Genomic DNA, 27,845 nt, shown 5'->3' on the forward strand with positions numbered 1-27,845 from the left:
CCCGCCCCTGCTCTCCTTTCTTCCTTTTTAAACATATACTGAGTGTCTGCTACATTACCTGGCACTCTAGACAGAGACGACAAATGCAGGCCCTGTTTTAAAATTGCTGAGGGGCAGGGAAAGGGAAAAAGGGCCACGACAATACATGCAATCATCATAGGTAACATCTCCTGAGCACTTATTCTCTCGTGGACACTGCTCTGCGTGCTTTACATGTGGACGCTCATTTACATGTCCCCTCGCAACAAGCCTGCGAGGCAAAAAGCACGACCTTCTCCAGGCTGCCGATAGGGAAGTAGGCCCAGAACAGGGAAGGGACTCTTACTGTATCACCATACACAAAAGGGCACGATCGCGAGTGGACCCAGGACACCCTGGCTCTTGGACCTGGACTCTTCTTAACTACCGTGCCCTTCTGCTGCCAGCCACGTGATGGGGGCCTACGACGCACACAAAAGGGAGGCTTCCTGGAGGCAGTGATGCCATGGCATCTTGAAGATGAGAGAAGGTGTTAGCTGGGCGAGGGGAAGGGAGAGGTGGCCCTAGTCTGAAAGAATGATGCACGTGAGAAGGAGCAGAGAGACACGCCAGGGTTCCGCGGGGCAGTTCTTCCCCTCCCAGGGTGGACTCCCCTCCCGCAGCCTCATGGCTGGGTGAGGGCCTGGCCAGCAGACAGGACTCCCACCTTCTGGCCTGGCCTGGTCCTGGGTACACCCCCCGGGAGCCACCTGTTTGGCCTCCTCTCCCAGCCTGTGCTGTCTGATTGGGCTTCGCAACCAAGCCTGGGACCTCTGCTCTGTCTCCTGCTGGTGTCGTCTTCCCCCACCTCTGAGCCTCATCTGCTCTCCCTGCCTGGGCCTTCTGGCTCACCTCTTTGCCCCGATCCAGGTTCTTGCAGCCTTGCCTTGTTCTGTTGCCACTGACACCACGTGTGTGTGTGTGTGTGTGTGTGTGTGTGTGTGTGTGTGTGTGTGTGTGTGTGTGTGTGTGTGTGTGGGCAGGTGGTGAGAATGGTGTGTGCATGACTGCCACATGGGGTACATACCATGTGATGGGCAGGCAAGCCCAACGTTTTATCATCTGTCATTTGAACCTGTTTTTTTTTAAACAACAATAAAAAATCATACCCTTAACCCTGACATGTGTAAACATAGATGAGAGCAAGATGCTTTGATTTAAAAAGGGTGGAATTGGGGGAGTGGAGTGGTCACTCTTGGGCTCAAAGGCACACCGTTCAAAAGCCATTAGACAAGGAGCCTTCACCTTTTAGGATCAAAGACAGCTTTAAGAATCAATATGATGAAAGCAATGGGCTGTCTATATAAAAATTATAGACATGCAAATGTTTACAGAACAGTTTTTTTGTTTTTTCGGATTTTGTATTTTGGCAGATCATGGTCCCTCTGAATCCTAGAACACAGGTTTAGAATGCCATGCACTCAACTTCTGTCCTACCTACTATCGGGTCTCCCTGCCTCTGTGCCTTGCAAAGGAGCATTCTAAGATGGGGGTGGGTGATTACAGTACTGTGGATGGTGAAACCAGACAGCCCCGGCTTTGCTTCATTTGCTCAAAAGAGCAGAGGCCCCGGGTTTGAGCGCATCCTTCTATGACAGGGGTGTTAACGCTGACCCCACACAGCCCTAGGGGGCCTGGGTGTCAGAAATGATCTCTGCCTCAGTTTCCACACTACACTCATGCTAGTGAGCTCACATACCTAGGCTATGATTAGAACAGGCAATGGATGGGCATCCAGGTGCCAATGTAAGTGTCATAGCTGGGTGATGCTGGGCAAATCACTTGACCCCTCTGGGCCAGTTTCCTCATCCCTAAGATGAACAGCCCATGGGCTTGCTGGGGTGACTACATGAACTTGGCATGGGTAAAATATACATGAAAGCTCTTTATATTCCTCAAACCACTGGACAGGTTTAAGGGTGTTCCTATTATCTTGGCATGCACAGACGATGGGGAGAGTCATACCAAGAGGTATGGACTGGGGACCAGAGAGGATAATGGAGATCACTTTTACTTAAGAGGGACAAATTCAGGCCCCAGATATACAATGATTTGTCCGGTCATCCATCGATGAGCCCTGGGGGGTGTGTGTGGGGGAACTCATAGCTTAGGGCACTTAGCTCGGGACAATCCTAGCAACGTCCGGTGGCCCTGGAATCATCTGCTCCCTCATCTGTGACTCTCATCGCTCAACTAAGGACAGACTCTGGAGCAGCTTCTTGCTACGGCCTCCCTGGTCCTTTGTGCTCAGGCTACTACGAGGTACAAATCAACTTCCAAGTTCTCAGTGATGGGGAAATGAAAAGGTTCTTCATTGGATCTGCCTGCTGTTAATGAGCTGATCTGGGGGAAAAAGCCCAGCGAAAATGAACAATCACTTCGCAGAGTCACCAGAGTGCTCTGTGCAGCCCGACCGACGTCTGTGTTTTATGCAGTGCTCAGGCGGCTGGTGCCTGGGGCCTGCAAGCAGGTTTATGAGATTAAAGCCCAGTGCCCAATAAATAATTTAGCAGCTTACTGCAAAAAAACATACACGCAGTATAATAGCTACTATCTCCAGCAGTCTGATGTGTACATACATTTTAAATGCACATCACTTTCATCTACATGTTTCCATTTGATGTGGAGTCCAAAACCAAATAAGGAGGAGAAAAAGAACGTCACCTCCACCCTGTCTACGTCCTGCCCCTGCGATGGGGCTGATGAGAGAGAAGACTAGTCGATGCACTCATAATTCTGGGCTTTGCTGGCTTTTCTTTTCCACATCCCACTGGCCCCTGTTATCTTTGCTCTATTCTTTGCTTTCAGTTGCTGTTTGTGTGTGTAGGAAGCATCTGAAATCTCTACTAAGCCAATTATTCATTCAGAATTTGGTTTTCTTCTCCCAGGGGTGCCTTTTTTATGGAGCGCAAAGCTGGCTCCAGGTGCTGTCTCCTGCTGCGTCACGAGTGACTTGCTTGTGGGTGCAGCTTAAAAGCAGAAATAAATAAATATCACTGCCATGGCTACCAGAGTCCCAGCTGAAGTTGTAATGAGCCAGAAGTAGTGGTGACTGATTGATAAGAGCTGGTCTTGGGCAAGAGTATTGGAGGAGGAGGAGGAGGAGGAGGAGGTTGGGGTGAGTGTCACAGGGAGAGAGGACGGCAGAAGGCAGAGAAGCTCGCAGGGAGTTGCTCCAAGACCTAGAAGCCTCGATGGGAGATGGGTGGTACATAGTAATCTACGTAGCAACATGAACAGGCAGGAGAAGACTGATGCCAAGGGGAAGCATTCTCTTCTTACTGGAAAGTTTCCTGGTTCTGATCGCAGTTAAGGGACAAGTGGCCTCGGCGGAGGAGACAGGCATGAGGGAGAGTGGGAGGGTGGCCCTTGAGCTTTCTTGGAAATCTGGAAGGCATCCATTTCCACACCAACCCCATGACTCTCCTTCTGTGGGTAACATCTAGCCCCGACCCATTGGCCACTGGCCTTGTACAGACAGCACCAAGCTTACCCCGGCCCCCCTACTCTTTGCACCTCCTTGGCCTTGGATGCATTTACTGCCAGTGGCTGTGGTTCATCTCCTGTTGTTTATGGCCTGGGACAGGCTGCCTACAAACAGCTCCCCAAAGAGTGGGGAAATGCAGGCATCTGCCATTCTGTGAAGCTCTTTCCAGAAATGAAAAGGACAGTCATAAAATGCTGTACAGGGGGGTGGAGGGTGGGTAACATGCATCATAAAAAGCGTAATGGACTAATGCTAATACACCGACTGGCCACAGCCCAGGGGTGTCTGCTGAGCTCAGACATAAATATTGGGGAGGCACCAAGGAGACAGATTTTTTATTTCTTTGATTTGATGGTAGGGGGAGGTTGGGCATATTTTTCCCTCTGTTTCTCTGTGGCCATTCCTCTGGGAAAACCACCAGTCTGTCTGAGACTGAAGCTACTCAATGTTTTATGGCTTCCAGAGCAGTTAGACTCCTGGAAAGACTGGGGGTACAGGAGGCTCTGTGGGTGCGTGCCATTGCCTCAGACAGTGAGTCAGGTTTGGGCTTTGTTTGTATCATCCAAGATCTTGCAAGTGACAAGAGAACCGAATGGAGTGAGCATAATTATGTTGAATGTGTGCTTGAACGCGTTTATGAGTAAACATGTAGGTGCCCAATGTCAGGTTAATTTCCAATATTAAAGGACTAATATTCTCTGATTAATGTTTTCTACTTAGTGAGAACAAAAGTAGCAGCATGCCTGACAACAACAAACAAGAACCTCTATCCCCTCTCAACTTCAGATAGGAAGAGTACGACTCTTGTCTGCTAATTAATGAAAAACTCAGGTACTTGAGGATTCAACCACACATCCTCTAGAGTTTTATGTGGCAAAGTACCTCCAGCTCTGGTTAATGGCGCCCACTGGCCAACTGCTGTCTATCCACACATGTGCCTTTAAGTATGCACTTGCATAGAATGGTCAAAGGTACAGTGTATGTGTGGGGGGAGAAGGAGGAAATGCATACAAATCCTGTGTAAGAAGAGCCTCTATTCTAGACGAGGGTAAGAAGGTCTCACCCCTTTCTCCACAGCCTGGAAGTACTCGTGCTTGTGAGTAGTGCTGGAGCTGTGGGGCCCTGATCTCGAGGATAGATTCAGTCCACCCAAGAGCCTGGACCACTGGAGAGTAGGAGAAACAGCAGAAGCTCTGGTGCCTATAGTGGGGCAAAAAAGAAGCCCCTGTTTAGTCTTTCAGGGTGAGTTGGGAAGACTGAGGGCATCTGGAACTCATGTCCCAGTACACCATCTGTTCTGGAGGAATTATTTTTCCATGCGCTGTCCCTGAGCATGGGTGGCAGAGAAAGTGGTGTTCTTCTGAGGCCCTGGGTACCGAGAGCTACCCCTTTGTCTTCTGTACCTGGGTCTACATGCCAGGAGACAGAGAAGAGGGGAATGGGGACTGTTCTTAGGTGCAGAAGACCTGTGATAAGCAATTTAGCTACTTCCTGAACTTTATTAACATCTTTATGATTTAGACATTACTATCATCACCTTCAACTCCAAGTTTCCAGGAGGTTAAGTAACTTAGCCAGGGTCATATGCTTTATAAATAGTAGGATTAGGACTTGAACTCAAACCATTGTCTTCTCACAACGATTTAAAAATATGAAAGGAAAAAAATCAATAAATGATGATTTGGAGGAAAAATTATTTTCAGATGAAGGTCGTAAGAGCAGGGATTAATGCATCCCTTATGTCAACGGGTGCATATTATTATTCTAAGTGATAAGGTGTGGGGGGTGTCACCACACATTCTATTGTTAGCAGAGGTTAGAGAAGTCTTGGGTGCGTGATGAATTACTGAGACTGAGGGTGAATGGGGCAATGGGGCACTGCTGAACTGAGGGCCTGATCATAATCACAGACAAGGTTCACCAGTAAATAAATATGCTACAAATTTATCCAGAAAAGCATCTCGTCGTGAGAGACAGCTCATTCTTCCCACCACGTGTAGAAGCAGGTTCTTTTAGGTGTGAGGTTAACTGGTGCTCTGTGGTCCAGGGAGCTCTCTGGGTGAGGGGCCTTAAGATCAGTTGTGAGTGTGGGTCTTGCCCAATCACCTGCCTAGAAATGAGGCCCCACGGGGCCTCTCAATAGGGGCTTGGCTCAGCCCCTTTCAACCAAGCTTAGAGCATAAAGAAACATTCCTCTTCCCTTAGTTGACTCATAGCCACATTGAAGTCTGAAAAAGAAGATACCATAGTATCCAGTCTCTTAGCCTAAGCTAACTCGTATTAGGTTAGACTTAAGGAAGACCTTCCGGACTATGAGCTTGACCATGAGCTCCTGTCAGAGGCTTGACCATGAGCAACCACCATTGGCTCTGAAATAGCCATTCCTACCGACTTTAAAGAGTTGGAGACACACCTTGTTGCTGCCCACAGCAGTGGGCAGGAGGGAACCTTTCCTCCAGCCTCACGTTGGCTTGCTGGTATTTCAGTAAAGGCCCAATACAAATATAGAATGTATAATTTTCACATCATTCTTGGCAAATCCCAGGTGTGCCCCATTAGCAGAGTTCCAAGGATGCCATTCTCTATCAAGAAAAAGACACGCGGCATCATAGTGCTTAGCTCAGGGCCCTATTAATAGCAATCCTAATTATATGGCTGCAAATTTAATTCATAGCAATGATTAGTGTCAGAATCAAAGGCATCAGGCATCAATATTGATGGAACTGCATAAGCCCCATAAACAGAGAACAAGCATTCGGGCACATCCCCCTAGCGGAGGTTTGCTGCTAACTATTGCATTAATGTCTCTTCCAATTTTGCCAGATCAAAATGACTCCATTTTTCAGTATCCCCCTACCGCCCCCCTGGAACCTTTGCCCTGCCATCTCTGAATGGGTATGACTGGCACACAAAAGAACCCAGACAGCATCTTTGAAGAAGAGCCTGGGGGCTCCAAGGGATGCACGGGTGATGGGCCGAGGCCCCTACGCTTTACACAGCCGCTCTTGGCCTTGTCAGCAACACTCCTTTGTCTTCCCTTCAGAAAGCTCACGGCAAACAATGATGCCTGGAGAAAGGAGAGTCAGCTGGGGACTGTGTGTGGCACAAAGGGCTGCCACCCCATCCATTGTGGCCTGGGCTGAGATGGGTGGGGAGGGGGAAGAGGAGGCCCGAGGGGGTGACACAAGGCAGCGTGTGCCGAGGTGACAGCTGCCATGCCCTGGGTTCCCAGGGCATTGTCGCTCGAAAGAGTGCAAAGCATTAGCCCTTCCACGCTTCTCTCGTGCCTCTCCTGGCCTCTCTCTGAAGGGCAGGTAGTAGGTTGCAGAGGGACCAATGGGAGAAGGCCAACAGAGTGCTCAAAGCCAGTGCTTACCAAGGCACAGGTCTGGACTCAGATTCCAGCTCTCCACTGAGGAGCCATGTGACTCTGTCAAGTTACTTCACTTTGTTGAGCCTCAGTTTGCTCATACGGAAAACAGAATATGAATCTTTATCTTACAAGGTATTAAGAGACTTAACTGAAAAAACACTTAGCTCAGTGCTTAGCACATAGTAAGTGTTTAATTAATAAGAGAACCCCCCCCCCAAAAAAAAGTGGCATGTCTAGAGAGGACTAACATGTAAGTCTTGAGATTCCTAATTCAGCTTTCTTCTGATAGGTCAGAACATCTTAGTTCCAAGGCAAGCATTCTGTGGTCAAGTAGTCCTCCTTGCTGGCCAGCCTCTGCTAAGATCCCCAAGGCATGTGGAGAGGGCTTGGGGATGCTGGTCATCCCAGAACAAGGCTGTGTGGACAGGCCTGTGACGGGAAGCTCAGGAAGACTTTTGTCCCCGGGAGAATGATCCCATAGATTCTGCTTAGGGAATGCTTGTATGCCCGGAAGAGGTGGATGTTTTGTGCAGAGAGAATATTCTTCATATGATATAAAGAGAAGGGACCAAAAATTGGAATTGAAGCACCGAATTTGAATCTTGCCTCTGATGCTAAGAACCTGAGTGATTGTGAATGGATCATGTCACATTTCTAGGCATCAGCTATCTTAGCTATAAAATGTAACAATAAATATCTCACCTGCCCGAAGTCTGTAGGCTGGACCAGTTTTCTGAGATCCTTTCTAGGTATAAAATCAGGGTGAGATTCTGACCTTGCATGAGGGAGTCCACCTTCTCCCTGGGGGCCCCAACTCCACAGCCCCTCCCCATCCTAGGCTGCGTTCTCACCCACCCTGAGCTGTCAAGGTGAGAAACCCTGATTTGTTACTAAAGCCTATTAGTGTCATTGTTCCTTCCGGGTTAGGTGGGGGATACCTGGCTGGTGGCAGTAGCTTTTGATTTAAAAACCCAGAACATGGTAGAGGAGTAGTGCCGGACTGGGACAACCACAGAGGCACTGGCTCTTGAACGTCTGCCCCACCTTAGAGCCTAGAAACCTTTCTGGAGGTTGTAGCAGAGGGACAGACTCCTAGGAAGGGCTCCAAAGGACAGAAACTCAGGTTGACCTGCACCACCTTGCGTCTCCATGGAGTTCCTGCTTCCCTGAACATGTGATGGAAGGGCACATGACAAGAAGAACAGAAGTTCAAGTAGCCGCAAGCTTCCAGCTTCATCATCTTGAACCATAGAAGCAACCTAGGTATCTGCTGGGCCTGTCTCCACCTGAAATATTTGTAGCTCTGGTTCCAAGTCCCACGTCTTCCCTTGATTGACCCTGTGACCCTGAGCAAGTCCTTAACCTCTCTGAATTTCTGTACCATCATCTGCAACAGAGCAGAGAAATATCCCAACCCTTCCTAGTCATCAGAAAATGTTATGGAATTAATGAGCTAATAAAAACCCAGGGGATCTGGGCCCTGGAAGAAGAGCCTGGTAATAGCACGGAAGTGGTAACAGCAGTAAGATGTGTGAGAGTCACATCTGTAGCAATGGCTGCCATTTATTGAGCACCTACTATGCATCGGGCTCTGTATTAGGTACTTTATATCCGCCGTGTCTGCCACGCAGGACAGTCCTGTGAGGCAGCATTAGTGGGCCCGTGGAGGAAACTGAGTGCCCCCATCCCACCCCCCAAGCTCCATAGTGAATCCAAGGCAGAGCGAACAGCACGAGGATATTGCGGTCGGCTTGGGAGCATGCATGGGACAGGGAAAGGCTCTGTTGTTAATTCTGCAAAGCTGCAAGAGCCACCGGCCACTTCCCCCAGCCCTGCCCAGGGGAGGGGTCCCTTCATATTGTTTGGTGGAACTCTCAGAAAGCTCTCACTGGTGACTAATGCATCTGGATGCCAATGTCCAGCAGGATTAGATTAGTTCGGCTCAGCTGGTCTAGTCCTCTAAGTATTTTTTTCCCATGACTCAGGCTGGGGGTGGGGGGAAGGGGGCAGGATTCTCTTCCTCTATCTGACCTTGCGAACATGTCACTAAAACAGGAGGCTGATCTGACAGCCCCCTTCTCCCAGGGAGCCAGACAAGAAGTGGGATTTGGGGAAAGCCTCACAGGTATTAGTAATAACGATTGCAAAGCACTTTTTTGCCAAACGCTTAATAGTAAGTACTTTTCGTACACGATTTCATTTGGTCCTTCCAACAACTATGCAAAGTATTTATTACCACCCCACTCCACAGAAGGAAAAAATCGAGGCTCACATGTTAAGTCACAATAGAAGTGATATTTAAGAGCAAATATGCTCAAAGCCCGCACCACGCTGTACAGGAATTATTCACCACACTCTACTCTCCCTACTAGCACTTATTTTCTTCCAAACATACTATAAATTGTGCTGACTTATTTTTTTTTCAGTCTGTCTTTCAAAAGTAAGATATAATCTTCACGAGGGCAGGCGTTTTGACAACTGTTTAGCCAGAAAATGGCACATAGTAGGTACTCAATCATTTTTAGTCCAATGATGTATCATTTAGTTGAATCCTCAGCAGAAGCTCATGAGGCAAATACTGTCATTACTCACATGTTACAGATGAAGAAACTGACGTGGAGGCCAGGACTACACCCTGTAAGCCCCTATACTCTTCCTTATGCAAATCGGTTTCTACCTGAAGGCAGAGGAACAGACCAGGTAGCCTTTGGAGGTCCCCTCCAACCCCGACATACATGTGCCTGTCCTGTATCCACGGGCAGGCAAGGCTCAATGGCCTAAAAGGATGTGCTTTGTATTTTCCTAAAGATGAGAGCTCTGTAAATATTAGCACCTTGGTCCCTGAAAAATTCTGTGCGGCCTTATGTGGGTCACCTGGATTCTGTGAGCTTGAAACTTTATCCCTCCTCCACCCCGTCCCTGAAACCCAGTTCCCTGTGTTTCACCTGTCCTGAGATAAAGCCTCAAGCCCCAGGGGCTCCCTCTTGGAAGGCAAAGCGGCCTGCTGAGCACACAGCCTGATGCCTCCTACAGGGACCGTCCAGGATGGAAGCCTCTATGGAGCTGCACAAAGGTGCAAAAAAATAAGTGAATCTTTAGCGTCTCCCCTTTCAGAATGGCTCTGGGAGATCAGGGCCTCCTCCCTGGGGGGCAGCTGGGGTTCTGGATAGAAACCCACACCCCCTCTCTGCACCTGTCGTGGTCAAGCAGAGGGATGTGGTGGCCAGGGGTGAGGGGTGTGGGGGGATTCTGTAAAAATATGCCTCCTTCCGGGTGCCAACCAAGTGTTGTGGTTCCCAGCTTTCAGAAGACCAGTTCTTGGGACCCAAGAGGCCTATAAAACAACAAAACAAACAGCGCTTTTGGCGGCAGGAGCCTGGGCAGGGAGCCAAACTCATTACTGGGGATGTGGTGGTGCGCTCGGAATCACCACCCCGGCTCTTCTCCACAGGCTCTGGGGAAAGTGGGAGAGGGTGTCTGCTCCCCACGACCCCAGCCCCCCGGCACTGCTGAGATGCCCTAGGGGGCCAGGGCTTCAGGTCAGCCATCACGAGGGCCAGGAGAGCCGCGAGGTCGCCTAGACTTGGACCCATGGCCCTGGTTGTTTACTCAATCCAGGGTTCCCACTGAGAAATGAGTGAATCATTTCCACTCAGAAGAATGAGTGGCTATTGTTTGGTGGGGTTGGCACAGACAGAAAAGCATGTTTCTCAGCTTTTCATCCAATTTGGCCTCCAGTCCGCCAAGACAACTCCACCCAATGAGGAAGTCAAGTAACAGGTTAGGAACTTCTGGGTGTTTGGGGAGGAAGTATGAAGGCCAATGTCAATAGTACCAATAGAGGGGCCGTGAAACCTTAGGGAGGATACTTTGTGTCTCCATGGCTCCCTTTTCCACATCTGCAAAATGGGGCGGAGATGCAGGGGGCAATCACCATATTTCCTTGAAGTAGTCTCAGAAGATGAAAAGGACCGTAGGAAGGTATCTTGTAAATAATCAGTGTTATCAAACAGCTGAGCAATAACCCTGGGGCTTAGGAGAGTGATGACTTTGGTGCTCTTGATGGATTTTTTCCAGTGCCTAAGCTGCTTCTGCAAGGAGCTCCATTTTCCTGGCTTTGGTCAGTAAACCGTTTGTGAAATTAGAAAAAAGAAGAATGGGCTTGGGGCGTCGGGGCTTCCTGTGGGCTGCAGATGGGAGACCTTGGATTGGTTGGTATGTCCCTTAGGGAAAGACAGAATTTTCCTCAAGAATTTCACAGGCATTTCCGTGGCCATGCCGGTTAGCTAACGGGAAAGGAGGTGGTGCCAAAAGAGGCCAGGCCTCTCCCCAGAACGTGAAAAGGGCAAAGTCTCTGTGGATTTCTAAAACTGTCCAAGAGTCCTATAAAGGGAGGGCTTGGCAGGATGGGGGCAGGGCGGTGGCTACCTGGGCATTTGCACCTGCTCCCTGCGGTCAGCCAGCCTGCGTCTGATCCAAGGGAGGCAGATGGCTGGCCACGCTATTCTGGGGATCTCCAGGCAACAGTGTAAACATGATTGCCTTCTTCCACTCCGGTCACCATGTCTGAGAGTCCTGCCCACCCTCTTCCAAATGTTGTTCATAAACTTTTCCTGTTACCCACCAAGCTCTCCCGTTTTCTTGACACCTCATCCCGCCGCCACTCCCCTCCCCTTGACATATCTACCACAGCATAACTTCCTTCCCTCACAAACCAGCCACGTCAACAGTGGTCACTCTTGGCATCTGGGTCTCTTCCGATCACTGCAAATAGGCGTCTGGCATAGGAAGGCGGCACCCAATATACTGGAGATAAGTTTAATGAGCACCTAACATGTGAGCAATGTTGGATCTGGCCATGGGGAAGGGTGACATAACATGAGAGGGTCCCTGCCCTTCAGAATCTGTGAATCTCAAGTGGACACATTAGTAGCTGCTCCCGTGTTGGATGCCATCAGAGCAAACTTGCATGCTGTGAGGGCTCTGAGGAGGGGGCTACTCAAAAATGCTCGGAGGGACAGGGTAAAGGACGTGTCACCAGTCCCTGAGCAGCAGGTAAGTTTTCCAGTGGGGACAGAGAACAGAAAGCCAACAACCCCTGCTGCTGGGGAAGGCCCCGGGACCGAGGGGTTAGGGGAAGCCTGCAGGGACGTAAAGCTAGGACTGAGGCAGAAGCTTCGGCAGTCATTAAGAGAGAGAAGGAATGAGAAGGACTCTGCCCCGAACCTGGAGACAGTCCTCCCTCCCACGTCCTTGCAGCTTCTCAGCCCACCTTTTTCCTTCCTTTGCCCCATGACTTGTGCTCCAACTGCCTCCCGGGCTCCTCCTTTCAAGCTGGGAAGTCTTAGTCCATGAGTGTGCAGTTCCTGATGCCACTGTGCTTCCTCCATCTGCTTCATCATGAGCTCCCTGCCTCTCTTCTCTGGATTCTCAGCCTGTCCTTAGCCACCACACCACTGTGCCCCTACCCAGAATACCCCACTTTCCCCTCCCTTACATCCACCCCCAGGCCTGCCTGTTCTCAACATCTTGGCCATGCCTTGCCCTTTCTGTACCCTCACCTCTTCCTTGACCCTGAGGGCTTTCTGCTACACTCTGAGAGCAAGCTGAACCCAGTCCGTGACTCCAAAGCCCACAAGCAGGGTGCCTCGGCTTCCCTCTCTCTGCTCTCCCTCTCTGCCGCAGCCTACCCTCCCTTAACGCCCACTCCTACTGAAGGAGTCAGGGGAACAGTGGTGGCATAAGGATCATGTGGCAGGCGTAGGAGCTCCTCCACAGCATCCCTGGTCGGTGACCTAGATATTTCCACTGACTGGGAGCTCATTCCCTCTTGAGTCAAGTCTTTCCATGTTGGGACAGTTTGGCTACCAGAAACTTCCTCCTTATAGTAAGTGGAAATGTGCTTTACTGTCACTCCTGCTCACAGGTTCTATTCTGCCCTCTGGAGCCACACCAGGTAAGTCTAGTTCGTCTTCCACAGTTTGATGGCTAAGTATGTGAACTGCGAAACCAGACGATGAAGGTTCAAATTCTGGCTCTGCCATTTACTAGCTCTGTGGCCTCAGATGAACATCTTTACCTTTCTTGGCCTCTATTTCTTCATCTGTAAAATGGAGGTGATAATAGCACCTCCCTCACAGAATTATATCAATATTAAATGAGTTAACAGATATAAAGCTCTTAGAATAACACCTGACATATAATAAGTGCTCAGTAAGTTGTATTATCTGAGGAAAGATATTTTGTTTCCTCCTTTCCTCTTCTTTCCTTGAGTTACTACCCTTTTTAAAATATTCTTCACATAGCGTAACTCCACCAGGTCTCACGACCGGGAAATTATTCTCCTATTAGTGCAGTGAAGACTAATTGATTTTGGGAAATCGGCATCACCCAGTTGGTTCCTGTTGATCTTGTGGTCAGCAAAGATCCCAAGATCCTTTTCACTTGGTCCTCCCAGGCCTGGACCCTCACAGTGCTCCAGCTTGACCTTCCCCTCACCAATCCTCCAAACCCCCTGTGCACTCTAGACCTTCTGGGCACAGGCTCTGCACCTTCTCAGTGTGGCACCCAAGGTCTAGAAGGCCCTCCTCTCTCCCCGCCATTTGTCAAGTCATCAGTTTCTCAACCCTTCCTCCTCAGTAAAGCCTTCAAGGTCAATCACACCATAGTGGTTGGTTTCTCTGCCATTGTTCCATCCCTGTGGTGGGCCGTATGCCTGTCTTCTTACCACCTGTAGTGCACTGACCCTTAGCCAATACAGGTATGACCCACCTCGGCTTTGAGGTCCTATCCTTATTCTGCCTGCTCCTTCCGCAGGCTTGGGGCTCAGAAGGCCTCGTCTGCGATGCTCCCCCAGCGTCTAGCAGAGAACAGGGTACGAGCAAGTATGTGACACAGCACGTAAGAGCCCCTCACGGTCATGCCATGGTCTCTGCGTCCTCTATGCTTCCCCACAGAGGGACATCCTGTTCCAATGGCTGCAGTGGATGAGGGCTGGACTGTCTGACAGACGCCTGGTCAGGCAGGGAAGAAGTGAACAGTTCTGACGCACCCTGCTTCCCCCCCCTTTCCAAACTTTTAGCTGTTTTTTTTCTTTATTTTCCTTCCTGTGTTGAAAGAGCTATGGGGCCTGGACCATGGTAGAGTTTCCTGGGGACATTCCACAAATTCCTCATGGACTGATGCTCTGGAGAGGGCGGGGGCAAGCGGGTGGGTAAATAGGAGGCTAGTGGGAGCCATGGTGTAAGTATCAGGTGCCTCAAAGGAGCGTGGGTGGAAAGGAAGGGCGGGCTGCACAGTAGAAGGAGCGATATTATGAGCTCATAGAAACAGCCGAAGAAAGGCCAAGTGAAGACTGAGAAGGAGTGGCCACTGTGCAGGTTGGAACAAGCCGTGGGCAGCCACGCCCCTAGCCTTGCCCTTGAACCCGCTGACTTGCCTCCATAGCGACTTGTCCACCAGGATTCCAACAAGGCCAGGAGAGCTTGGCTAACTTGGGTGTGTGGCTTGGAAAGATGCCCCAAGCAGCCCCCTGTGTGTGCTGCACAAGATGGACAGAGACACGGGAAGGTCAGCACAAGGGTTCCTTTGCATCTGTCTGGATCTCTCTTCCTTTATTCTCTCCTCACCCACCCAGTCAGCAACTGTTCATTCCTTAACTCCGACACAGCACTGATGAGAATGGAGGCACGAGTCCCTGGCTGAACTCCTTAGCAAGCCTAGACCTGAAGATAGTTCTCGGCCTCCATCCCTGTGCTCCGTGGCTGCCTCTTTAAGTAAAAAGGGTGCCAAATTGAGTGTCAGGGCAAGCAGTGACCTGTCCTAGTCTCTATGCTTGGACAAGTCACTTGTTTTCTCTGGACCTCAGTTTCCCTGCCGAGCAATGAGCGTATTGGGCCAGATGATCTCGACGATTTCCTAGAATGGTTCTATTTCTCAAAAGCAGCTTGGGGGCCTATCCCATGTGTGAACACTTGGTGAAAGAATTAGGCAGAAGGAGGTAAATAAATATGAATGGAGCATGACCCCTGCCTTTAATAGAACTTTCAAGGGAATAAAGGAGACAAACAGTCACACAAATGATCCAGAACAGTGCGTGAAGGCCCTGGAAGAACTAGGGAAGGTGCTGAGCACCAACCTCACTGTGGGTACTGCTGGCCCTTCAAAAGCCTTTGTGCATTAGAGAAAAAGGCGGTCTCTGTGGGCAGATGACTTAGTAAGGGGAGCCCCTCTGGATGGATGTTAAGACCCTTAGGGTACCTGGCTTGACAGAGAGAGTTCAGGTTTGAATTCAATTCCTGTAGGCTCCTTGTCCCAACGCTCCTATGCAAGGTTCAGTCTACCTGCCTGTACAAGTAGATAACCCTGCAGGGAAATAGCCAGCCGCAGGGGTCCACGCTGAATTCCACACTGGCCCAGTGGAATATGCCACTTTTAAATCTTGGTAGAATCTCCCAAGGCAACTCCCCCTCCCCCCAGTTCTGGAAAGGCAAACGCAGGAACCACATCCATACTCTCTTCCATGGACCTAAAGGCCAAGCCAAGGTCCCCGGTCCCAGGCAGAATAGGGGCACAGGATGGCAACAAGTAGCAACCTCTCCACAGAGCGAGAAAAGGGTTAAAGGGCCTTGGCATCAAGAGAACCAGAAGCAGTCCGGACAGTTCAGCACCTCCACATAAACCTAGACCAGTGTTTCTCACCTTGGCCGCAACTCAGAACAAGCAGAACTCGCAAATTCTTCCTCAGGCTCCCTCCCTGCCACCCCTCCTTCCACATTCCCGAAAGACATCTCTCCCTGGGCTCTAAATGGATTTGGGGGAAAGAGCTGCCTGGGGGGCTGTCAACATCAAAGGGTGAGATGCGCTGAGGTCTTGCATGGGCCTTGATCCACAGGTGGCGGGACTGGGGAAAGGTGGCAGAAGGGTAAGCTTGGGAAAAGGGGATTAGCTGGGACCGGAAAGAATGAGGCTGCTGTAATCCCACATAACGAACCGGACTGCGCTCGTCTCTGCACCCTGAGCTCTAGACAAGCAGGTACAAGCTGCTGGCTTCAGCCCGCCACACCAGAGGCCCTCTGTGCTGCCGGCCCCAGCCAGCCAGTGCCCTCCCGAGGTGCCCATGGCAGGCATGAGATGAGATACTGACTTCCTCCTGGCAGCTCAAGTCTTGAGCGGGGAGCGGAAGGGCAGGAAAGAGTCTGTGATTGCAGGACGAGGCAAGGCAGGAGGGCAGTTTCTCACTCGGGCACCATACGCTTGGATTCTTCGAATTGGGCCCAGTCACCTGCTCTGACCAGCTGCTTTGGATGCAACAAAGACTTCTGACCAGTGCCATCAATTCTATGAACCGTGGCGAGGGATTTGTGACGTGGGTGATTCATAACGCAGATAGTCAAAGCATCAGTTCTACTTGGTTTGGGGATAAAGGGTGATTTTTTTTTTTCCTACCCTCAGAGTGAGATGCCTTTCTAATTCCGTGAAGTTTGGGCAATACTGAAATATGCTTGCCTTCCCTAGACACTCGCCGACTAACGACTGGAGGAAGCAGCTAGAAGATAAGTCACAAAATGAACCCCTACCTACTCCCCGATTCTAACCCCCTTCAAGACAAGGAAGAGTTGCCTGTATTATATCTCTGCCAACAGCTGGACAGCACTGGGGTGTCTGGGCTCATGGACTCTTACCTTTTTCAGCTTGCCGCTCTTCGTCCCCACAAAAACCACGCTGTAGCCATTGTAAACGTAGGAGGCCACGGAGGTCATGCGGTCCCGGCTGGTGGTATACAGGGTCAGGCCCTCCACTGCAGTCGAGCCTCCCAGCGGCTGGTTGATGTCCAGTCCACAGAAGTTGTCGTCGATGGGGACCGGCTGGAGGGAAGGGACGGGATTGGGGTAAATGACAGCAGAAGTCGGGCAGAGTCTCCTTACACGAGCCCCCACCCAACCGTCAACCCGAGGGCACCAGGCCTCACAGAGGTACACGCGTGGGGTTCAGGAACCTAACACATGCCTCAAACAAAACATCTCACCAAGGGACTCACAAATCCCACTCTGGCTCCTGTGAAAGCAGAGAAAGGGGTCTGCAGCCTTCCTCACCCTAACCCACAGCCACTCATCCACTCTTCTGCCAAGGGATCAGGGGTCATCTGGAAAGCTGATTGCTTGCACTCATTTTCTGGTCATTTTAATGTCCCTGGGGACCAGACCCTTCTGTAGGCATGCTTCTATTTAGACAGGGGAGATTCTGTCTGGAAGTGTGATGGAAATCACAGGATTTCCATCTGCTGGAGAGGGTTTCTGGTCTTCCTTCGGGCATCCCATTATTCACCAGATCCTATACCAGGGATAGATTGAAATTGATCATCATAACATTGGGCAGGCCCTCATACTTTGGAAAACTTACTTCACCTGCATAAATTTCAGTTTCTTCATTTGTCATACTGCTTGACCACTTTTCTGGGAAAATTATTGAAGAGCAAATGGAAGAATCCATTCCTCAGAGCTTTGTTAAGTCGTACAACGGTTTCTACTATTGTATACTATAGGTCTTCAGCCAGGCTCACAGAGATAGAAACACAAGAGAATGCTGGAGGTGAGAGCCTTCCTGTTACTGGGCTTTTGAAGGGGAGACACTGGGGCACCTTGGAAAGAAGACCACCCTGAGCCAATGAAAAATTCGCTTACCCCAAAGTAGGAAGACCTGAATTCTGGCCTCTGCTCAACTGCTAAGGGGCTGTGTAAACCTAGAACAGTAATATCCTCTCTTGGGCTTGTTAAATGGGATAGTAAATGGATTATTTCTAAGATCTCACTTAGTTAAAAGAAGAAGAAGAACAAGAACAAGAAGAACAAGAAGAAGAACAAGAACAAGAAGAAGACTGCATGCTTCCTGAGGACGGGGGCTGCCAAGGGGTTTGTTTTGCCTGCACAGAGCCTAGCCTGGGGCTGGGTCATGATGGGTCCCCTGAGACACCCCAGCTGACTGTACAACCAGGAATCCTGTGGGCAGAGGCTGCAGACTCCAGGCCAGAAGGAACCCAGAGTCCTGTGTTGGCTGTTCCTCCTGGGTCTGAGTAGGCAGCCCAGAGAAGGAAGGAAATGACTATTGTGGGAAACATAGAAAGCATGAGGGAGAAACCTGCAAACTGTTCCCTTCCGCTTCCTCCTCTCACCCTCACCGGGGAAGAACAAGCTGGTGCATCATTCACTGACAGCTGATTTCCTTGGAAGAATTGGTTTATGAGCTAGGGCATGTGATGGCTAACCCAGGGACTTCCCTTCTGTTTCCTTCTCCGATCCAAAGGGAAGAGAGACTCGGACCTTGTGAGTCCTTGGTGTTTCGCTGCCTCTGATACTGGTGGGAAAGGTGGAGCTGCCCTTGTGTGTGTGTGAGTGTATGGTGTGCCTGTGTGTGTGTGTGTGTGTGTGTGAATGTATGCATTCTTTAGCAAAGGGACTAACATTCAGGTTAAGGATGACCTTGAACAACTAGATAATAGGGAGACACAGCAGAAGAGATAAGCTCCTCAAGAAGGGAGTGAAGTGGTGGCATGCTGGACAGCTCATGAGGGATGACTGTACACCTGTCTGCATTCAGTGGCATCACACTGGTGGCTTGAACTTGGCCACGGTAGGAGTATTTACACCTTGGAAATTGGCAAGTGCTTCAAATCAGGTGTCCCCATTCCACCCCCACTCTCTGCACATAACCAACTGTGTAATATTTACTAGCACATCACTAGACCCAGTGATGGAAATTTTTAGCTCCCAAGAAAGGCAGCTCAGAGGAATCAGTTACCACGTTTTAAATTTTCTACTTCTCTTTCTTATCGCTACACTGTATGCAGCAGGTACCCTGGTAAGACTCAAGAAATCTAAACTGTAGTGCTGTCGCTACCACTATCCAACCATGTGACCTTGGTATATCACAGACCCTCTCTGAGCCTCTGTAAAGTGAAGGGATTGGACGAGGTGATGGTCAAGCTTTCTTTAGCTCTGAAAGTCCTTGATTCAGGGCTTCAGTTTCTTTCCCACTTTCTCCAGGGGCTGGTAAGGCTGAAAAGTCTGGGCATAGGCATAGTCCAAGCCAAATTCTGAGAAATGATGACAAAAGCAAGAAAACTTGCCAGTGACTATGGATTTCTCTACATTCCTCCTGATTCTAAAATCTCCAGAACTATAAGGGAATTTTTTTTTTTTTTCTAGAACCTCAGCCCCTGGAGTTGACTGGCATTTCTTTCTCACTTCTCTAAATTGTCAGGTGTTTCCAAATAGTTGATGCCCCTTTATTTCTACTCAAATGGTGAGAGATTGATGTATGGTTTTCCTTAGCAGCAGCAAGGCTAAACAGAAAGAGCTTGGACTCAGAAGTCATATGGGCTGAGCTGATCTCAGATGCCTGCTTTGTCATTAGAGTTGTGTAGATTTAAGTAATTTACTTCAGCTTTGTAAGCTTTTGTTTTTCCATCTGCCAAATGGGGATGATCCTCTTTGCTCCATAGGGTTATACCGAGGCTCGCATAAGATACCACTTAAATTGCCCAGCTCAGTCTTCAGTACAGAGCTTCCATTCAGTGAGTGATAGTCCTCCTCCTCATCCCTTTTCTGGGTGCAAAGCTCAAGTCCTTCATCTGAGAGCTCCATGCCAGTCCAGAGATTATGTTAAAATTAAGCCCTGGGACCACAGCTTCGCTCACCCATCCCTAACTCTCTCCAGGGCCACCAAATATTTCTGGATCCCCACGTGTGGGACTCCTTAGATTATAAAGATTTTAAGCAGCAACTCCTATTCCAGCTTCCCTGCCCACCCTGCTGTAAAGGTTGCACCAGATGAGTGTGACTCTCAGGGGTGGGACAGGGGGCTGAGAAGGGGCTGTTCTCTGAGGTCCTGGTCCCACCTACTGTCACCTCTCTCCCAGTGCCTTTGTTGCTCTTTGGTCACTAGCCCAGGCTTGTCTCTCTGCAAGCCACTGGAGCCAGAGAAGGGTGTAGGCTTCCTCTTCCCTCTGGCTCAGAAGCAGGCAGGAATCAGCAGTTTCCTCCTGACAAGGCCCCCTCTGGGCAATGGGAACCAGGCAGGACTCTGGAAGGGGGTTAACCCTTGCATTTCCTCTCCACCTCTCCTGACTGGTTGGGGACCATAAGGTACAGAATATCAGTGCTGTAAAGAACTTTGGAGATTATCTAGTTCAACCTCCTCATTTAATAAAAGTGAAATAATATGGGTGCCTAGGTGGTACAGTCGGTTAAGCATCTGACTCTTGGTTTTGGCTCAGGTTGTGATCTCAGGGCCCTGATCTCAGGGTTGTGAGATCGAGCCCCTTATCAGGCTCCACGCTCAGGTGGGAGTCTGCTTGAGATTCTCTCTCCTCCTCCCTCTGCCCCTCTGGCCCATGTGCTCTCTCTCTCTCTCTCTGTCTCTCTAAAATAAATAAATAAATCTTTAAAAAAAAATAAAAGTGAAACAAGAGCAAATAACCGGTTCTGTCATTGTGATTAATATTAACAATTATAGCTTCCATTTACTGAATACTTATTATGTGTCAAGTATGGTGCTAAGCACTTCATATACATTTTCTATTTGATCTCCATAACAGTCATAAAAAGAGGGCAGTCTTATCTCTATTTTAAAGATGAAAAATTACAATTCAGACCAAATACATAGCTTGCCCAGAGTCATACAGTTTTAAGTGGCAGAACTGATTTTTAAGTACAAATCCACTGGACTTCAAAGTCTATTGTCTTAGCCACTATCCTATCATACCAAGCAAATGATGGTGGGAACAGAAGCACAGATGAGGCATGACATGTTTTCTTGCTTTAAGATGTGGTTTTTGCTTCCGATAGCAGGCACCCTCAATTTAGGGTACACAAAAGGCCATACGGGACCCTTGGTCTCAGATTTTTCCCCAGGCTGCAAATCCAGAGGCCACGACACTTTGCACAGAAATCTGTCTTAGCACTTGTCACACATCCAGATAGTTAACTAATAATGGGTAAACCTAACACAGTGCTAATCTGTGCCATGTATTATCTTATCTGATCATCCCACGAGGTAGCATGATGATCCCCATTTCACAGATGATAATGTAGAGACATTAAATTACCTTTGAAGCCAGGAAGCGGCACAGATAGTATCTGGACTGTGATCTTTGTCTCTGAGGCCCAAACTCCTAGCCACTGTATTACATTGCAAGTATCTCCCTCTCTTTCCCTCTCCCTTTCTCTCTCTTTCCCACTAGATTATGAGACATGTGAGAGTAGTTATCACATCTTTTTTATGTGTGCATCCCCAGTGCCCGGGACAGTCCTAGGCACTCAGAACATCTTCAATAGTCTCTTGTTAAATGGATGGATGGGTGGATGAATGGATGGGTGATGGATGGATAGAGGGAGGGATGAATGGAAGGATGGATGGATGGATGGATGATGGACGGACAGATGGGTGGATGTATAGATTGCGGTGACCACTTAGATGGCAGCATCTTGACCCTCTGTCAGGACAGTGCTCGCCACTGATGTTCTTGTATCTGCTGTCCTCAGGTCTGGATCCCGAGCTTCCCTTCCTCTCCTCTTTTCCCTTTGCCCAGACGCTGGATTCTTCTTCCCTAGTTTTCAATCTACCAGTCAAGCTTGACTCCTTTCCCTCTCCTCCGACTTACATATCCCTCTGACTACTCGACTCCTGCACTTGGCTTCCCAGTGGCCTACAAAGCCCTCCATGTGCACGATCTGGTCCCTGTCATTGCTGCCCAGCTTCATCCCCTACCACTGTTTCTCCCACACGCCCCGATCCAGCTGCAGCGGCCTCCCTACCTCTTCACACACACCAGGAATGCCCTGAATTCTTTGCACTTGCTGCTCCCTCTCCGGAATGTTTTCCCCAGATAGCAACATGACTCACTTCCTTACCTTCCTCAGTCTTTGCTCAAATGCCACTTTTTCAATGAATCAATCTTCCTGGGTACTGCCCCTCCCTCTTCCCTGCTTCATTTTTCTCTACAGTAATTATCGTCATCTGACAGACTACACATCTCAGGTATTTATTTGTCACCCCTCACTCATGAAAGCTCCACGAAGGCAGGGCACTTCGCTGCCTCGGTGGCTTCAGAAGCCGGCCCGGCCTACACCGGTGCCTGGTGTGGTGCAGGCACTCGCTGTGCATTTTTGGAACGACTCGGTGGATCAACACACACACTCCAAGTGTCGGGTCTAGGTCAGGCTCTGTGTTCCTGGTTCTAACCAGATAACGTGAACCTGAAAACCCCTGTCTTTTGAGGCCGTGGGTGGCCCAGTTGAACAGGGTGAGCACCGGGTCACCCACCAGAGAATGGACGCCGGGAGGGTGGGAGCAGGGGGAGAGGGAGGGGAGCGCCTCCTTACCGCCTTGGTGCACTGGACGTCCTTCCCCAGGAGCCAGTTGAGCTCCAGGTTGCCCTCCCCCTGGTAGCAGGACTGCAGGCGCTCCTTGATCTGCAGGTTGATGGCCCGAATGGGGAAGGCACAGAGGGCAGAGTCGTCTGGCGGGTGGTGGTACTGCTTCTGCCCTTTGGAGAAGATAGCAAAGAGCACATCATCCTGGCCACTGATATTGAAGGCCTGGGCCAGGGAGTCCCCGGGTTTGGCGAGGTAAGCGGCCTGCAGGAGGCGGTACTCCACGCCGGCCCGAGTGCAGCCGAAGGGCAGGGACACGTAGGAGTGGAACTTGGGATCGTCCTTGCAGAGGCGAACGATGCGGGACGTGTAGAACAGGTCCCCCGCCGAGTTGATGGCCACGCCCTCAGGGGTCTCGGGCTGCACCGTCAGGAAGTAGACGAAGCCCCCGCTGGCGAAGCCGTAGATGTAGAAGATGTCGAAGTGGGCGACCAGGGCCAGGGTGTCGGAGGGGATCTTGATGAGGGAGGAGACGAAGTCGCTGTGCAGCTCGTAGTCGAGCATGGCGGACGACTCGGGGTCGCGGGGCAGCTTCCGGCTGGACAGGGTTGGGAAGTAATCCTGCTTGCCGTCCACGGCGGTGCCGATGAACAGCTTGCCGTCCTCGCCGTCCGAGCGCACAATCACGCCGTACATCGTGCCGGTCTTGTTGACGCTGGACAGGTAGTGCTCCTTCTTGTGCGACGGCTCCACCAGGATGAACAGGTCGTCCAGCCGCAGCAGCTTGCACACCCCTTGGTAGAGGCTCCCGCAGGCCAGCAGGCGGTTCTCCGAGTAGTCGATGATGAGCAGCTTGTTGACGTTGTTGGTGAGGGTCAGCACCTCGCCGCAGGGCTGCACGATGAGCGGTGGGTAACAGGACTTGTTGTCCTCTTCAGGCCCCGTCTTGTGAGCCACCTGGATGGTCAGGTTGCCCGTCAGCTTGTACACCCGGTTGATGGCCCCCACGTATACTGCCCCCGTGCCTCGGTGCACGGTCAGGTGGTTGAAGGTCCAGTCCCGGTTCTCCGAGTGGAAGGTGCTGAACTGAGGCATGCCGGCGACCCCGGGGGCCAGCAGCACCCAGACCATGGAGAGCAGGACCACAGCCCAGCTGTCGGCCTCTGCAGCCCGTGGCCAGGGCCGCCTCTGTTCCATTCTGAGTGGGGCCGAGGGAAGGAGGACACAGATCCTCGGAGCTCTCATCTACTCCACCTTCCTGGGCTGGCCCTCACATGGTTCTGGAAGACACAAGGCAGACTGGTCAGACGGAAAAAACAAATCCTGGGAGGAGGGGGTAGGATGGCTTGACCCAGGGTCCCAATCCTGGCTAGCTCTGAGTCTCTTCCTTCTGTGTTTTGGTTTTTCTATTTTTAATATACTCTCCCCCTCTTTGGGATGTTCAGGGAATCCTGTTATCTATTTTGGTCTCCAGCCTCTACGCTGTAAAATACTTTTTTTTTTTTTTTTTTTTTTTTACTTTACAAAGCATCTCTATTTCTGTCTTCTTAAGACAACGTTTTTATCTCTTGGAGAGGTTAAAAGACTGTTTAAGTTCACCCAGCCAGTCGATCCGAGCGTCAGCGCTAAAGCCGGTCTTCCCTACCCGGGTGTCATGTCTGTCCTCTCTCGGTCGAGTGGAAATCTCTCCTGTTTTGAAAAGCTTGTTTAGAAGGCCCTCTTCCAGGCTCTCTAGGTCAACTACTCCCAGAGCCTGATGTCACCACTAAAATTCCTTCTTATTCCAGACCACCCAGCCCCTCACACTGCTGCATTTCAGCGCTTTCTCGTGCTCTGCCCTCCACAGGGAAGGAGAAGAGCTGTTCATCCTGAAAAACAGTGCCCCCCACTGCTCCTCAGCTTCATCCATCGTCTCCAGAAAGGAGAGGCCCTGAGTGTTAGCTGTTGAAACTTGTTAGAAAAGTGAAATACGGGGAGACTGATAGGACCGGGGTTCTCACGTGTGCCATTCAGGGGCCTAAACAGCCCCAGGGAGCAGTGTGGACACCCCCCCACACACTGCTTTGGGACAGGGGGATGGCAGCCACCACCTTTCTGGTGAGCCGAAGGTGCTCCCACTTTGGCCTCTCTACAGGTGAAGCCCGGGAGGAGCCGGCCTCCTTGCTGAGGGGGACTGGCTACCTGAGTCCGGCTTCAGCCACCTGGGCAAGAGTTCTGGGTTTCGAGAACGGGGGGAGGAGCAAAGGGAGGTGAGTCGATGGTCAGTCTCATTCCAGCCCCTGCTGGGGCCCCGTGACTGTTGAAGGAGGCATGAAGTCCATGCCAGGCCTCAGCCTGTCCTGCCTGAAGTCCAGTCACTCTCCTGTTCCGACTCTGCTCCTCCTTCCCCTCCGACCCCCAGACCCTAAGGCTTTTCTGTATTCTAAGGAAGCTGCCCAGGAGGGCAAGGTGGGGCTCCTGTGAACAGCTTCCAGACTCCTGGGCAGAGTGGATGGGAGAGTAGAGCTTGTCCCATCTCTAAGAGCACTGCCCCTGACTGTCAGGGACAGGGACAGGGGCAAGGCAGCGAGCTGTCTGGCAGAGAAATCTCTCCAGCTGGACAGACTGTCCGGCAACCTTCTCAGACAAGTCCAGACAGAACTCTGGGCAGGAATGGAAACAACCAAACCAAGGATGGAGAATTTGCTCCAAGACGGCTTAGGAGAGACGTGTCTCCTTCAACTCCTCGCCCCCCCCCGCGCCCCCCCCCCCCCAAATCTGGCTGGAATGGGTTAGAATTAGAACAGGCGCCACCTTGGAAATCCGCAGTTTTTGCTCTGTGTCTTTAGAAACGCTCCTCTTCAAGGCCTGACAGCCACCATGGTGCCAGAGCGAGGCCCCACCTGACCACCCTCCTCCAACCAGGCTCCACTGGGGTGTTCTGGGGTGACTCATGAGGCCCCAGGCTTCCTTGGAAAGAGGAAGGCACCAGCGGCATGAGGCCCAGGCTGACCTCAGCGGCTCCGACACAGCCCTTCCGGCCCCACGCGCGCACCAGCAAAGCCTCCCGACAGACAGGGCTTTCGGTTTGGAAACCAGAGGTTATTTTTAGTGACGTCCTGGGGCCGGTAGCAGGACGTGAATTCCTCAAGAGGAGTTGTGAAAAGGAAATAACAGAATCCTCCCATTCTGCAGCTGGATTGGGAACGACCAGAGACCATTCTGGGCATGCCCCTGTCTCTGGGTAGGAAAGCTCCTTTGGCCCGGCAGAGGGCAGGGTGTCCCATGAGGAGCTGTGAGGGAGGCCGTGGAAGTGTCACCACCCCACACGTGGGGTTTGGCCATTGAGAAAGTGTGCTCTCAGATACCCTGGCACTGAGCTGGTGAATGTTACATTCCTGCCTTCTCCACAACATGCATGCAGCATACATGTTTAGCCCGTGTCTGGAGGAAGTAGGTTCCGGTAGCAGAGATAACACCAAAGCACACGGTGTGAGGTTAAGATCAACCATGTCACCCCACGCCCCCCCCACCCCGGCTCCCCGGCTCACTCTCCTCCTGAGGCACAGTTTGAATAGTGAGTGGCTTTTGTTAGGCACAATTTGGGGACAAGTTGGGCTCTGGGGCAAGCCAAGTCTCATCCCCCTTTCTGGCAGAATGAGGGCAATGACAGAAGGTACCTCTCAAGGTTGTCACGAGAGCGAATGAGATGACGTGGGGAACCTCTTAGCATGGCGCCTGGCACACAGTCAGTGCTCAACTTGTGCCAACTGTTATCATCACTGAAGCCTCCCCAGGAGACTGCACTTCAGGAATCCTGCCGGAGCACCTGAGCTCCCTTTTTGCTCATAGTCTTCCTTTCCATGGGAATAAACACTGTGGGTAGACCTTGAGGCCCAGCTCTCCCTGACCCAGTGAAGGCGTTCAATCTCGGAAGCCTGTGTTAGGGGAAAGGGAATAGATCCAAGGTGATCTTCTCTATCATACTACTGCACAAGTCCCAACAAAGCCTCTCAGCAGCCGGCAGAGAGGCTGGTAGAAGTACAGAATGCTGGGAGGTAAACTATGAATGGAAAAATGGCGTGATAGCTATGAAGTCTTAGGGCAGGAGGAAGAGTGCGGCGGGGGGGGGGGGACTCGGGAACACAGGATTCAAATCCTGCCTGTGTCCCCCCATGAGTACTACGGCTTTAAACTGGTCTAGCATCTTCCTGAGCCTATTTCTTTGATCTTAAAATAAAGAGTGCTTGAATTAACCAGTTTGTAAGACTTCTTCTTTCAGATGAAGTGATAACCTTGAGGCTTGTTTCCTTTATCTTCTAGAGTTTGTCATTGAGACTGAGGTCCTTCCACACTACCTGGTAAGGCTGGTTGGGCCAGGAGTTCTCAACAGACCACTATAGTGGGCTGTTTCCCTCTCATTCCTTTTTGTCACAAGGTCTATCCTCGGGATACCATCCATTCCTTTATCAACATCTATTCTGGGACCGAAAGCTCCTGGGACCTTCTGATCTTGAAGCAGCAGGTACTGTTGCACAGGAGTCAAGAGAAGGCATGGTCTGCAGTGCAGGGCTGGCAAGGGAGGCTCACGGTCCACTTTGGGAATGTGGCTTTCCCAAGGACAACGGACTTAACAGCCAAATTGGGAGCCTCCATCTCTCCATGCCAAGGCTGATATTACCAAGTAGCCATTGGCAGGGCCAGCTGGCAAGGATCAGGCCTCCTATCTGAGTTCAGAGGAAAGCAGAACGTTTGTTCCTCTGGTGAGAGACAGTGTGCTCTAATGGTTAAATGCATGAGCTCTGAACTTAGCTGCTTGGATTCAAACAGAGCCAACAGCTGTGTGAACTTGGTCAAGGTACGTAGCCACTCTGTGATGCTCTGTCCTTATCTATCTAAAATGGGATTAGCAGTGGTATCTATCTCATAGGATTATGACGATGAAGTCAGTTAATACATAGAACGCGCTCAGAATGATGTCCATTTGAAACGTTCCAGAGACATTAGCCTTTATTATTAATAATTTATTTGTCAATATTTCCAGCTCTTCATGAACTCCGCCATTCCATGACCTGTCTTAAAATGAATTCTCCAGCCTCGGTTTGGTAGAAGCCAGCAAACATGTGCCTATGACTTTGTATACCCAGTATTTCTTCCTAATACCAGCTGTCTAATGTCAACCTGGGGAGTTTTCCCTTAATGATGCCTCCTTCTTTCCATCACTTCTCTCTCTGTGGCTGTTTGTGAAGTCAGTTTGTCAGATGCATTCTCAAGAGCCAAAACCTGCCTATCCTCTCTTCTCCCCACCTCCAGTCCCAATTCAGGACATGCTGCTCCAGGACACTCGCCCTATCAGCCAAGCCTCTGGAGACGTGTTACTCAGAGCACGCTGCATGCCAAGGAGAGGCCACACTTGCCTCTTTGGGAAGCAAGTATCACTGAATATTTTATTTGGAGGGCTTGATGACACCGTCTCCCTGATCAAGATTCAGGAGGCAGGTGTTGGGGACAGCCAGTGGAAGCATCTAATACCTTCCAGATCAGCTGCTATAGGTGTCGGAGGTAAAGCAGGGAGGAAATGACAATCAGGCACTTCCAGTTCAGCTCAGGGCAGGAC

The 27,845-nt window shown here is 50.6% G+C and overlaps 1 protein-coding gene across 1 annotated transcript in view; it reads right to left on the minus strand.

Moving 5' to 3' along the window:
- PLXNA2 (plexin A2) overlaps positions 1 to 27,845 on the minus strand; it is a 204,372-nt gene that overhangs the window by 156,718 nt on the left and 19,809 nt on the right. Inside the window, exons 2-3 of the mRNA XM_028125850.2 lie at positions 22,259 to 23,529; positions 16,562 to 16,744 (exon numbers count right to left, since the gene is read on the minus strand). Of these exons, the coding sequence (XP_027981651.1) occupies positions 16,562 to 16,744; positions 22,259 to 23,494 (1,419 nt within the window). The 5' untranslated portion in view covers positions 23,495 to 23,529. The remainder of the gene's footprint in view (positions 1 to 16,561; positions 16,745 to 22,258; positions 23,530 to 27,845) is intronic.

This window comes from Eumetopias jubatus, unplaced genomic scaffold (genome assembly GCF_037043125.1).
Source record: "Eumetopias jubatus isolate StellerSeaLion01/CBP00866 unplaced genomic scaffold, mEumJub1_p1.0 scaffold_12, whole genome shotgun sequence".
Lineage (NCBI taxonomy): Eukaryota > Metazoa > Chordata > Mammalia > Carnivora > Otariidae > Eumetopias > Eumetopias jubatus.